Raw genomic sequence first — 14,214 nt, forward strand, 5'->3', positions numbered from 1 at the left:
GCTTTGCTTCTTTGAAGGGAAGCTAGACAAAGAGCCCAGCATCGAAGTGCAGGACAAGGAGTATCAAGCAACCTCGGGTCACCTTGAGAGCAGATATGTGATTTCAGAAACCTGCCATTCCTCGGAGGGGAACTCGGTGCACCAGAAGACAGCTGAGTTCCCTGTGGGACCCGGAGAGGGTCCAGACAGAAACAAAGCCTCTATAGTTCAGGGAACAGTAGCAGGGAAGAATGGGCCAGAGACCAGGAGCCAGCCGGATCTGAATTTCCCTGGGGCTGCTGACCTCCCCACCTGCTATGTTAAGGAGCAAGAAACCAGTGTCTGGAACCCTAACTTTCATGCAGTGGCTCAGGGCTCAAGGGAAGCAACTCCAGGACAGGAGGATGGCATCACCACCAGCTGCCGGGTGACTGGGATAGTGAAAGATAACTCTGGGCCACCTGAATGTGAGTCCTCACCATCAGTGGCTGTCGCATGCCCAGCCCCCACTGTTAACCCTTCACCCACTGCCATTCCACCCATCACTATGGTGGAGTTCACCCAGGAATATGTAAATGCTGACTCTCATGACCGAGACCATGAGAAGGAGCAGGAGAGATCGAATTCTCCCGAGGAGGGGGCTTTGTTCAACCAAGTGCCCCAGCCGAAGAAAGCAATGCGCCGGGCCCTGTCAGAATGTTCTCACCTCTCAGTTCCCCCAGCCGTCAACCTTGCAGAGAAGTATCCTGAACTCCCTGCCCGAGAAGAGCTTTCTTCTGGCCCGCTGCCTCTCACTAGCAGCCCCGTGCCAAGTCCTACGCCCAGGAAACTGGGGGCTCCTGCCGTCAGGCGCTCCATGACAGTGGCTGAGGGACAGACAGCCAGCTACACGTTGAACCCCGGGGAACTGCCCAGCCCGTCTCTCGAACAGACACCTGCTTTGGTCTGCGAGGAACCTGTGGCCAAGGAGAGAGAGGAGCTGACCCCCTTCGGCAACCGCGTAGGTAGCAACTCTGGGAAGAAGGAGCTGGGCCTCACTGGGTTGTGTCTCCATGGGAAGCTGGAGCAGATCCCTGAAGTTAGTAGCAAGGAAAGAGGACACGAAGATGGTAGTGAAACAAGAATGGATTCATGCTCCCAGGCCTGCCCAGGAGGTGAGAAGCAGCCGGGACAGACAGCTCTGGCAGGGAAGAAAGAAATTCAGGTCACTGCAACCCAGAGCACTCCATCGTTCCAGTGTGAAGAGACCCCACGTGATGGTATGTTTCTAAATTTTGCTTCCATGGGGAACAAGCAGACAGCGAGGAAGAAACCAAAGTGACAGATTACCGGCAGGAGCGTTAGGCAGCCTGTTACCGCTGGAGTCTGTGAGCCTAAGGGAAAGCGGAATTCTTTGCATGGGAAGGTTGCTGGGAATGAGACTAGAGCATGAACAAAGTGCAGCTAGCTAGGTCAGCCTCAGTGCTGCTGGTGTCTTGGGTAGTGGGGCTTGAGGGTGTGGGCTGATGGGGTCAGAGGGTGCTGGACATAAGGAGAAGAGCCCCTTCCTTGACCTCATGTCACCCTGTCCACCCCATCCCCCATCCTCTCACCCCTCAGCTCCCTGTTGGTTTGAACCAGATGATTTCTGAGCCCTAAATCATCCAATCACAACTGATTGATTTCCTTGCTTGAAAATCTGCCACTGTGTGCATTCACGATGGGCGTATCTGCACAAACCTCCTCTCATTAAGTAGCACAGCCTGGGTGCAAGCTCTGTTTTCCATTTTGCTTTTGAGAACATTTTACTTTTGTTCCAGTGGAAAAAGAGCCTTTTGAAGCTGGCTATTTAATATTCTTTTCCTGTTCTTCATGTTTGACCCAGTCTTGCTTCTAGTCTTCTCTTTCTGTATACGTGTGGGGAGAATTTGTGGGGAGAAGAGAAAGGAGAGAGAAGGAGAGACTTGCACTTAATAAACAACTAAATGTCATGGTCTTTGTGGCTGCTTTCTGTCTTTCTTCCTGGCTCTTCTCTTCTCCACCCCCATCCCACCCCCACCCCGCCAGCTTATTGTTGGTGGTCTACAAAAGCTTGTTTTCCTCCGAGTCCAGTTTGAGCTCAAAGGGCCATGATTCCCAAGCTGGTTAATGGGGATTTAAATCATGTGTGTTGTTTGTAAAAAAAAAAAAAAAAGAAAGAAAAAAAAAATAGCCTCTTCCTCTAACATTTATTCTTTGAGTACATTTTCATGAAGTTTTTTAGGCATTTTCTTTTAAAATTAGAAGTGATATTTTCTAGGGGAAGGGGAAGTTCAGGACCCCAGAAGACTAGTCAGTTTTTTTGTTTTTGTTTTTGTTTTTGTTTTTTTAATGGAGATAGGAAAGAAGCTTCGTATCTCCTCTGTGACTTAGGACTCCAAGATGACAAGAACTCAGATATTATGCTGTTTCTTGCTTCTAGCTGTGGCAGAACCACAAGCCCCCATGGATAGGATTGTGTCCCCTTTTTTTGATCCGCTGGTGCCTGGTCTTGTGCCATACACCTTCTAGGTGGTAATGAGCGCAGATTTTTATTTCAAAACCAGTTCATCCCCGTTCATGCTAACAGAAGTTCATGGTGGTAGGAAAAAAATGTCAAGTAACTAACTTGCAAACCTCACTGATCTGTTCACCTAAGAAAATGTTTAAGTGCTGACACTACTAAACACTAGGTAGGTAAAACTAGATAAAGATTCATTTACTGGGCAGCCCTGGTGGCACAGCAGTTTAGCGCCGCCTGCAGCCCAGGGCGTGATCTGGAGACCCTGGATCGAGTCCCACGTCAGGCTCTCTGCATGGAGCCTGCTTGTGTCTCTGCCTCTCTCTCTCTCTCTCTCTCTCTCCCTGCATCTCTATGAATAAATAAATAAAATCTTGAAAAAAAAAAAGATTCATTTACTTAACACGCTTACCATATGCTGGTTGCTGGATATTGTCATTACGTTGTCAAGCAAGTTATGATCTGATTGGGGTGGGGGAAAGGAACAGTGAGGGAGTTGTGAATCATGGACACTACCTGGAGGAGGTGGTTTGGAAGCCTTGGATGTCTAACATTGCGAGGGAAAGCCTTTCAGGCAAAGGAACCTGTGTAAACAAAGGTGTGAAGCCCAGACAGCTCACATTAGGTAAAAGAACAAGGACCAGTATTCATGGGGCACCCTTGTAAGGATTACTTAATTTCAAAGAACGGAAACACACTCAGAGGAACTCCAATATATTAAAAAGGTGTTTATTGACAGGGAGTCTCAGGGAATCCAGTCGCAGGAAGTGTATCCCGGTTGCAGCCATTGTGTGCCTTTCAAGACATCTGCTTTGCCCTAAACATGTGTTCCATTCTCTTCCCTTCTGAGAACTATTTTTCCTCTGCCATCTCTTACTTCCTTGGTGACCCTGGTCCGCATAGGACATTGGATTGCCGTGGTCTGGGCTCTGTGCCCCATGTGATGCTACCTTATACGTACTCTTATATCTGTTTACCTCATTCATCTGGGAGCCTCTTAGGAGAAGAGTGTGAGTTGAGCAAACATGTCCAAGCCATTTGTACATACGTGGCCAGAAATAATGGGAGAACAAGTCTAAAGAGTTGTTTGGAACCCAAATCTCAAATACAGGAAGATGTTAAAAACAACAACAACAACAACAACAACAACTGGTGGCTGCCTCTGACAATAATGTGGTCCAAAGTCAGCTTTGGAATGATTCACCTGTTCTCAGTAGATAAGATGAACTGGAAGGCAAAAATTCTTGTGACAACAGCTGGATTCATGTAATAGTAGCAGGTCATATATGACATGAAGGGGAAATATAACAGATGAACTCAACTAATCAACGACTTGAAAACTGGGTGTGGAAGGTGAGAGGGAGAGAGAGAGAGGAGTCAAAGCTGATGCTACGACTCCTCTTTTGTTTCCCAGCAGGTAGTAGCACAAATACTAGAAGAATCCAACAGAAGGGAGAAGTTTTGTGGAACAGTTATGAGTTCTATTTTGAGCACTTTTTCCAAAGTATGAGGACTTTTGGTGGTATCTAGCAATTGGTTGGCATAGACCCCTGAGACAAAGATGGAGGCCACTGGTGAGAAGCACCATCTGGGAGGGAGCCAGCAGTTTCTGCTTATGTGTGTGTCAAGTGTTTTTCACTAGGTGACAGTTACTTAAACAGGTTGAAATGTTACATGTTTATATCATAGGCAGCAGGACTTTGTGTTCATGTTGTTTACTGAAAAAATCCTATTAAAAATGTTCATAGTGGTCTGAGGCTAATGGCAATAAGTCACACATTTGGTAAGATATTCTTTCAGCTTCCTTTAGAAAAAAAGATATTAGCAGCCTTGCATAGTGTTTGTTTTTCTTCTTCTTCTTCTTCTTCTTCTTCTTCTTCTTCGTCTTCTTCGTCTTCTTCGTCTTCTTCGTCTTCTTTTTAGATTTCATTTATTTATTAGAGAGAGAGCATGTGCACCAGCAGCAGGAGGAGCAGAGGAAGAGGGTCAAGGAGAGGGAGAAGGGAGCCTGACCTGGGGCTCAATCCCAGGACCCTGGGATCATGACCTGAGCCGAAGTCAGACACTTCTGAGCCACCCAAGTGCCCTCATAATTTTGAAACAAAGCAAATTCAATTTTGACTAAAAATACATAGGGTCTCAAACATCAAAAAGTACAAAAGATAAGACCACTCGATTTACTTTTTCTTGCTCCTCCTCTAAATACACTGAAAAGAATTCAGCAGACAATTATTAAAGGAATCTGAAAGGTAGAAACAAGAGGGCAGACTGGGTAAGGAGCTTAGGGCTTGAGGAAGGGCAGTGCCCAGTGAGTTGTGTGGGTTTTGTCATGTAATCTTCCATGTACCCAGCTCTGGACCCTCTGGAGTGCCTGCAACCTCAAAATGCCAACAAGCATAGATACCCAAAGGATGAAGGGGAAGAGAAGGAAAAAACGAAAAGCCTACTTTCCCCTTCCAAAAGACTAGGAAAGGTGAAGCTCTCTTACCCTACCAATCTCCAACAACAGCAGTGGGCTTAGTCCTGCTGAGCAATGCTCAGGAGGGCCTACCTGTTGCCTGTTCCACACTACAGTATGACCTATCCCTAGTCCCCCACCAGGTGACCGCACCAGTGACACCCACAGACCTGGTGTCTTCTAGCCTTTCATCCAGGAGCAGAAGGGGGGACCTTCGGAGGTTTCCTCCTACACTCTTCCCTCCAGCAGCAAAAAGCCGGGTAGTTGCTAACTTCTCCCTGCAGTACCTGCAGAGATTGAACAGGAAGTCAGCCAACACCAGGCAGCCAGAGAATAGGCCAGGAGAAACTGCATTCTATGGGTCCAGCATCACTCAGCTCCCATCTAGTGAAACCACCTGACCTAGGGAAGTGCCTGGAAGTACCAACAGGGATTGAGTGATAGTTGTATGTAGCTAGAACACAGCAGGCCAGAATTGCATTGCAAGAGCTCTGGCAACGAAATTGTCATTGAAACTACACCTAGAACATGCATGCCCAATTTAAACAGTGATTACATGCAAACATACAAAATTAAGATTTTAAAGCAGCCATTATCAAATTGTTTCAACAAGGAATGATAAATTATTTTGAAGCAAATGAAAAGCTAGAAAATATCAGCAAAGAAACAAGTTATAAAAAATTCCAAAATGGAAATTACAGATAGGGAATATACAATAATTAAATAAAAAACATGTCAGATGGGCTCAGTTATTGCACTGGAAATGTCAAGAGATCAGAATCAGTCAACTTGAACACAGATCAATTGAATTTATTCCATCTGAACAGCAGAGAAAATAGGCCGAAAAAAAATACTTAAGCTCCTCAGAAATTTCAGGAACAATAATACAAGATCTCACATTCAGATCATTGGAATCCCAAGAGATGAGAAAGACCATGAGACTGAACAGCTATTGGAAGAAATAAGGACTGAAATTTTCCCAAATTTGTTAGAAGACTTAAATCTACAGATTCATGAAACTGAATGAACCTTAAAGAAAAAAACCTAAGGAAGTCTACACCAAGACATATAATTATACTCTGAGGACTAAAGACAAAAAAAAAAAAAACAAAAAAAAAAACCTGTAAAACAACCAGAGAGAAATAACACATTAGTTCTTGGGGAACAGCAGTTCAGATGACAGCGTGATTCTTATCAGAAACTATGAGGGCAGGAGGAAGTGGCACCGCATGTTTCAAGGACTAAAAGAATAGTCAGGGGTGCCTGGGTGGCTCATTCGGTTGAGTGTCTGCCTTTGGCTCATGTCGTGATCCCAGGATCCTGTGATTGAGCCCCGCATCAGGCTCCCTGCTCGGCAGTGAGTCTGCTTCTCCCTCTCCCTTTGCCCCTTCCCTTGCTCATTCATTTTCTCTCTCTCTCTCTCTCTCTCAAATAAATAAAAATCTTAAAAAAGAAAAAAGGTAAGAACAATCAACTGCAAGTTCTATATCTGGTAAAACTATCCTTCAGGAATAAAGGGAAAAATAATGACATTCATAAAAGAAAACTAAGAGGATTTGTTGCTAGCAGATATACTCTTAGAGAAAGGCTTAAAGGAAGCTCTTCAAAAAGATAAGATACCATTACAGGAGGAGGCTTGGAATTTCAGAAATGAAAGAACAATGAGAACAATGGAACGGATAAAAAAGTAGGGGTAAATATAAGTGGACTATCCTCATGAATTTTAAAAATCATACCTGATGATCAAAGCAAAAATTACAGTACCATCTGATGTGGTGCTTGATGTATGAAAAGGAAATACCTAAGACATTCTGTGTAAAAAGTGGGGAGGATAAAAGATCCTAAATGGAAGTGAGCAAAGCCATATATTCAAAAGTAAAAAGTCAAAATGGAATTTTTAAAAATGTTCAAGTAGCCCACAGGGGAAGGCAATAGAAACAGGGAACAAATAAAAAAAAAAAAACAGAGCCGGGATCCCTGGGTGGCGCAGCAGTTTGGCGTCTGCCTTTGGCCCAGGGCACGATCCTGGAGACCCGGGATCGAATCCCACATCGGGCTCCCGGTGCATGGAGCCTGCTTCTCCCTCTGCCTATGTCTCTGCCTCTCTCTTTCTCTCTGTGTGACTATCATAAAAAAAAAAAAAAAAAAAAAACAAAACAGAGCCGCCCTCTGTGCCCTTCTTGCTGACCCCATGCTCCAGTTCCTGCTTGGATTTACTTTTGGCACGATGGTTGGAATGTATCTGGCTCAGAACTGTGACATATCACACCTGGCTAAAGAACTTGGAGAAATTAAAAAGGACTTGGATGCTAAAAAGAAACTTCCTAGTCATGAAATGGGCTCTTGAACTACCTTCTGGATATTCTGATTCTTCTATTCTTGAGGGCCTCTTTACCATCTGAACCACAGGTTTTTGTTTTAAATTCCAGCCTCAGTGATTTTCCTCTCTGCTGAATCCTGCGTGCCCTGGGAGCACAAATGGGGCCATGAGTTAAGAACTGTGCTTTTCCAGCATTCTCACCTCTTCCTTTCCTCTTTCCAGCCACTTGAGATGGCCTAAGATGGAATTACGGTACTAGATTAGTAAATGTGACCTTTAATTAATAATGTCTTCTTCATTCTTTGGGATTTCTACCACCTTTTTTTAAAAAAGAAAAATGGATGAGTTTTATGTAGCTGATCAGATTTAAATAATGCCGATTACATGGTATAGCAATTATAATGGATGTTTAAACATTTGGTATTAATGTTGTTTCCAAATAATTAAAATTGAAGTCCAGAGGGGAAAAAAAAACAAGTAATAAAATGGCAGTATAAGCCCTAGCCTATCAGTAATAAATTTAAATGCAAGTAGTCTAAATATTACAACTAAAAGGCAGAGATTGAAAGAATAGATTGTTTAAAAATTACTGAAGTACACGCTGTCTACAATAAATGCATATCAATTATAATGACCATAGATACACGGTTGAAAGTAAAAGATGAAAAAAGATACATCATGTTAACATTAAATTTTTTAAGTGGCTATATTAATATCAGACAAAGTGGACTTTAGAGCAAAGAATAAAGAATCAGTCCATCAGAAGACGGAGCAATTCCAAATGTATATACACCAAAAAGCAGAGCTTCAAAATGTATATGATATAAAAAATGATGGAGCTGAAAGGAAAAATAGATAAATCCATAGTTATGGTTCAGGACTTCTATATCCCAGTCTAAGCAATTGATATAGCTCTTGGACAGAATATTAGCAAAGATAAAGAATAACTTAACAATACCATCACACAACAAGATCCAGTTGACATTTACAGAAATTCCACCCAACAACAAAAAAATTGAATATATATTCTTTTCAAGCACCCAAGGAATATTTGCCAAGATGGATCCTAGGTCATAAAATGAACTTCAATATACCTAAAAGATTAAAATCATACAGAATATGTTGTATGGCCATAATGGGGGTGTAAAGATTGGTGTATGGCAATAATGGAATCAAATTAAAAACCAATAATTAGACCACAGGAAAATCTTTAATCATTTGGAAATTAAAAGTACACTTCTTAATAATCCATGGATCAAGGAGGAAGTTATCACAGGAAATTTTTAAAATAAAATAAGGGCATTTGGGTGGCTCAGTTGGTTAAGTGTCTGCCTTCAGCTCAGATCATGATCCCAGGGTCCTGGGATAAAGCTCCGCATTGGGTTCCCTGTTCAGTGGGGAGTCTGCTTCTCCCTCTTCCTCTCTGTTCTTCTCACACTCGTGTTCTCTCTCTGAAATAAATAAAGATAAAATCTTTTTTTTTTTAAGATTTTATTTATTCATGGGAGACACAGAGAGGCAGAAACATGGGCAGAGGGAGAAGCAGGCTCCTCACAAGGGGCTTGATGAAGGACTCTATGCGGGACTCAATCTCCGGATCACAACCTGAGCCAAAGGCAGATGCTCAACCACTGAGCCATCCAGGCACCCCAAAAGATAAAATCTTTTTTAAAAATTACCAATATGGTTGGTAAACCTAGAACAAAATTGCCAAAGATAAAAAGAATCCACAAACTACTAACAACAGGAATAGGGGATATCACTATGGCCATTAAAAACATAGAAGTGGGGCATCCCTGGGTGGCGCAGCGGTTTTGCACCTGCCTTTGGCCCGGGGAGCGATCCTGGAGACCCAGGATCGAGTCCCACGTCGGGCTCCCGGTACATGGAGCCTGCTTCTCCCTCTGCCTGTGTCTCTGCCTCTCTCTCTCTCTCTGTGACTATCATAAATAAATCAAAATTAAAAAAAAAAAACATAGAAGTGAACAGCAGCAGAATCTTTACACCACCAGATTTTAAAATTTAGCAGAAATTCCTTGGAAACCACAAATTACATAACTCACCCAAGATGAAAGAAATAACCTGAGTAACCATTAATGAAATTAGATTTTTTAATTAAAAAGTTCCTGAGAGATTCACTGTGGGGGATCACCTTATATTTAAAGAATAATTAACACCAGTTTTACACATTCTCTTCCAGAAAATGTAAAAGGAGGGAATACTTCTCATTCATTTTATGAAGTGTGTATTTGTCTGATACCAAAACAGGACAAAGACAGTACAAAACAAACACAGGACCAGTATCTCTCATGACTTAGATGTAAAATATTTAACATCACTTCGAGCAACATAATTAAAATAACTACACACAACAGCCCAATGGAATTTATCCCAGATAGACATGGCTGGCTTAGTAATCAAAAAACCAAATCCACATAATCCATATCAACAATCTAAAAATAATTCATAAGCACAGAAATGCTCTCAACAAAACCCTACACCCGTTTATGATAAAACACTCATCAAAGGTTAGAAGAACTTTCTCAACTTGATCAACTTAATCTACAAAAAAGCCTACTGTAATACCACATTTAATAGTGAAATACCAAGTGCTTTCCCCCATAGACTGGGAAGAAGGCAAGGGTGCCTTTTCCTACCACACCTACTTAATAGTTATTCTGGAAGTTCTGATTAGCACAACAAAGTAAAGAGAAATAAAAGAGCATATAGATTAGAAAGGAAGAAAGAAATCTGGCTCTTTTTGCAGATGCCATGATTGTATCGAAAATTCCAAGGAATCTACCTAAAAAATCTCCTAGAACCAATAAGTAATTTCAGCAAGGTCACAGGATGGAATTAACTACATTTCCATATACTAACAGTGACACCATTTTCATAAAAATCCTGTGCATAAATGTTTATAGCTTCAGTAGGTGAATAGTAAAACTGTGCTAGAGCCAGACTGGGGAATATGGTCAGCAGTGAAAGGAAACTAATTGCTGATCCATGCAACAACACTGATGCATCTCAGAAGCATTATGCTGGGTGAAAGAAGCCGAACACAGAAGGGAACATACTGTATGATTCCATTTATGTAATATTCTTGAGATAATGTTCTAGAGATGGAGAGCAGATTAGTGGTTGCCAGAGATTTTAGGATTAGAAAAGGGAGGGGTTGGTGGCTCTAAAAGAGTGACATGAGGGAGCCCGGTGGTAATGGCACGCTTACTTGTTAGTAGTGGTTACGTAAAATTACACGTGCTAAAATTGTATGGCACTGTGTATCTGCGCACGTGTACGCACACACACTCTCACACAGGTGAGTGCATGGGGAACTGGAAACATCTGAGTAAGCTCTGTGGCTTGTACCGAAATCAGTATCCTGGTTTTGATAGTGTGCTGTGCTTAGGCAGGAGGTAGTGTCAGGGGAGGCTAGGTGCAGTATACACAAAACCTACCTCCCTGTATACTTCTTTGCAACTTCTAGTGACTCTGTAATTTCTTCAGATTAGTGTTTTAAAATGTTTAAAATAAAGCCTCCCATCCACTTAGGTCTGTGCCCCACTACTCTGCAAATTAAGTTCCTTCCAAAGGCCTTGTCAAAATACACGCACAAGTGTATTTTCATTAGAAATGTATTTTGCCCCCATCCTTTCTCTAGACAAACAGATTTCATGGTATCTTACTTTCCTGTGCCTTCCTTTTATTCTTCACTTAATAGAGATTGTTCCATGTTAGTCATGCTTCATTTTTTCAGATGCAGAAATTACACTGACGTTTCTGCCATGATGCTTTAATCTTGTTTCTATTAACAGACTTCCAGGGTGTTTCCGTTCTGTGCTGTTAGATACAATGCTCTGAAGACCTTGACATTTGCAGTTTTGCTGCTGCGTGAATATACTTCTAAAACAAATTTCTGGAAATTGGATATCTGGATTAGAATTTATCTACACTTCACTATCTAATCTTGAGAGCCACCACAAGATTGCCCTGCATGAGAATTGTACCAGTCCATACTTACCAACAGCAAATATCCTTATTTATTCCCAGAGCCTCTTTTAACTTCTGACAATATGTTAGGTTAAAAATGGCATCTCATTGTGGTTTTAATTTTCATTTCTCTGAAACATTGGCCATCTTTTATTATTTCCAATATGTATTTTGATTTATACTTCTTTTTCTGTAGCCTGTGTTCATACTCATTGGGCTATTATTCTAGTGGGTTGTTGGCTTTTATAGGAGTTATCGATTTATAGGAGTAATTCATATAATAAGCTCTTTGTCTTTGATGTGATGTTGAATAGTTTTTCTCCTGTTTATTGTCTGCCTTCTGACTTTTCTTATCATTTTCCTTTTTTTAGGCTATGTTGAAATTTTTTTCTTTTTTAAATTTTTCCTTAGTCAAACTGATTTTCTGTGGCTTCTGGATTTTATGCCATATAGAAAGGTCTTTCCCACAGCCAGATTATAAATTGCACGGTATTTCAATGCATTCAGGTGTAGCCCTATTGAGATCTGGAGTTACGTCCCCACAGTGGTGCAGCTGGGCATAGCCTTAGGGTCTGATTTCATGGGTCTCCTCAGCCCTGTTGGAAATCTGGGTCACCGCAAGAACCAGATCAAGTTAATCTCGCATCCTCCATAAAGTGGTGCTTTACAGGGAAAGGAAGTAAGGGGAGGACATTGGATGATCTCTGGCTCTTAGCCCATCTTTCAGCAACCTTTATTCCAAGAGATAAACTCCAGTAGAAGAGGTTTTTGTCGCCTCTGTGCTCGGGGAGTTAGTGGTTGGGTGACAGAACCCCTTTGCTAGTCTCCAGGGAAGGGAAACCAAACTTTAAGGGCTGTCTCCTTCCATTGGTCATTTGTGCCAATCCCACTTAGGTTGCTTCTCCACAGGGACAGGCTGCCTGACTCTCTGGAATCTAAAACGGTCTTGTCACAGTGAGAGGAACTTGGGAGTGTTGTCTACATTACAGAGCACAGCCCTGTGGATTTTCTTCAGAATGGAGTGCTAGTAGTCAGTGGTCTGTCTCTCCTAAGACTTGAATTTTCGAAATGAGTACAAAAAACATTTGCTTAGCATAACTTTACCCTCACTTAGGAATAAGTAAGCCAGAAGAAGGACAGCCTGCTGGGAGTGTGACCGGAAATGACATCACCACCCCACCGAACAAGGAGCTCCCACCAAGCCCGGAGAAGAAGACAAAGGTAGTCCCCAGAGCGGTGGGTTGTCTTCTCCTATTACCATTTTAAAAACAGTATCTTCTGCTATTATTGCTTGAATCATGAATGAAATTTCTTTTTTTCTGAGCTATTAGTAACCCTTCCCCAATTTTGGACATTTCTAGAAAATATTCATATTTTGCCATAGTAGCCTAACTCAGTCCTTAAAATCTCTGCCTTTGATCCCATTATCTTGAATCCGTGTAGAAATGTTCTGTAGAGGTTGTTTCTGCTTCCCTTAACAACAACAGTAAAGGGATTTGCAAAACTATTCAGAAATAGATTCTGAAATCTGCATTCGTGTAAAGAGAACACACGGGTTTTTAAGGTGGATCAAAGCTTCAGACACTTACTGATAACTCATTGGAGAGTACGAATGCTACACTTCAATGTGGTCCCAGAACCATGCTGATGTTGCCCCCACAAGGCACAAATAATGACAGTGTTAATCACCTGCTGTTGACTTTTCTTCCGAGAATTATTGTAGCCATCAGAAGGTAGTTGATTGTTTTAAAGCTGTTACTGAATTTAAGTCTTCAGTTAACTGAACTACTGGAATTCATGACACTGCCATTAAGAACGCATTCCCAATTTTCTCTGTCCTTCTCATGGCTTCTTTCCGCTCTTTACCAAGCTCAGAAGAACAGAATGCTGCTTTTCAGTTGCATATATCCTCATTGCTTATGATTTTACTTTGAATTGTGCAATTTATACTTTTTTTAATTTGTTTTTATTTTTGTCTGTGTGTTTGATGTTGGCCTTTAAACAAAACAAAACAAAACAACAAATCAACTTAAAGCCTTTGGCCACCACTCAACCTGCCAAGACTTCAACATCGAAAGCCAAAACTCAGCCCACTCCTCTCCCTAAGCAGCCGGCTCCCACCACCTTGGGTGGGTCAAATAAAAAGCCCATGAGCCTCGCTTCAGGCTTAGTGCCGGCTGCCCCGCCCAAACGCCCTGCTGCCGCCACTGCCAGGCCTTCCACCTTACCTTCAAAAGACGCAAAACCCAAGGTGAGTAGCCACCAAAGCCCTGTGCCAGGGAAACCATCTCCCCTCCTAGGGCCTGATCCCTCTCATTGCTGCCAGGCATTGGAACCAAGCAGGTGGAATAGGGGAAGGAGAGGAAGGAGACTTGAAAATCTTGAGGGCCCTCAGGGCATCTGTAGTCTCTGAAGGCCTTTCAGACTGTACCTTTCCCTGCCCTGCTCCGAGGCAGTACTGCATCTGCTTACGTTTCTTTTCCTTTCCCCCAGTTCTTCCTTGCTCTTCCTGTTTGAACACTTGATAGCCATTTTGGCCTACTCCGCATACTGTCGGGTACTCTTTTTGGTGTAAGTTCCCACATCATATTCCCTAGATTTGGTTCCTTGTGTTTCTCTTTAATCCTCCTGCAGAAGTGAGTTTTTGCCTGTTCCTTTTTTGAATAAGGTTTTCCAGCTAATCTCTGTAGATTCCAACAACGTGTGACAACTTCATTTGCTCTTGACATTGGGCTTCTCTCACTGGGCTCCCTCTGCAGTTCCTCAGTTTTCCAGCTCATCTGCATATTACTGCCTAGAAACTTGTCCATTTGGAGCGACAGTGGCTTCACAGGATTGTTCTAGAAGAGCAGGTGGAGTCTATGGCCACCTTCCTTAACGTTTTGTTTGAGAAGAGCCTTTCAGTCAGCTTGGTATTGTTCTTTCAGTACATGGTGGGCAGTAGTTCTC

The 14,214-nt window shown here is 42.3% G+C and overlaps 2 protein-coding genes across 34 annotated transcripts in view; both read left to right on the forward strand.

Annotated features, from left to right (window-relative positions):
- The window catches only part of MAP4 (microtubule associated protein 4), a 204,789-nt gene that overhangs the window by 169,883 nt on the left and 20,692 nt on the right, over positions 1–14,214 (forward strand). For 16 of the 33 annotated variants that reach the window (XM_035703261.2, XM_025455679.3, XM_025455680.3 and 13 more), the window contains 2 exons: positions 12,380–12,501; positions 13,301–13,516. In XM_035703261.2, the coding sequence (XP_035559154.1) occupies positions 12,380–12,501; positions 13,301–13,516 (338 nt within the window). The remainder of the gene's footprint in view (positions 1–12,379; positions 12,502–13,300; positions 13,517–14,214) is intronic. The other 17 variants (XM_049098001.1, XM_035703250.2, XM_035703251.2 and 14 more) reach the window with 2 other exon arrangements.
- LOC112665732 (short transmembrane mitochondrial protein 1-like) lies at positions 7,007–7,452 on the forward strand. Its single transcript, XM_049098008.1, has one exon. The coding sequence runs from the start codon at positions 7,147–7,149 to the stop codon at positions 7,300–7,302; it is 156 nt and encodes a 51-aa protein (XP_048953965.1). The 5' UTR covers positions 7,007–7,146; the 3' UTR covers positions 7,303–7,452.

This window comes from Canis lupus, chromosome 20 (genome assembly GCF_003254725.2).
Source record: "Canis lupus dingo isolate Sandy chromosome 20, ASM325472v2, whole genome shotgun sequence".
NCBI classification, from domain to species: domain Eukaryota; kingdom Metazoa; phylum Chordata; class Mammalia; order Carnivora; family Canidae; genus Canis; species Canis lupus.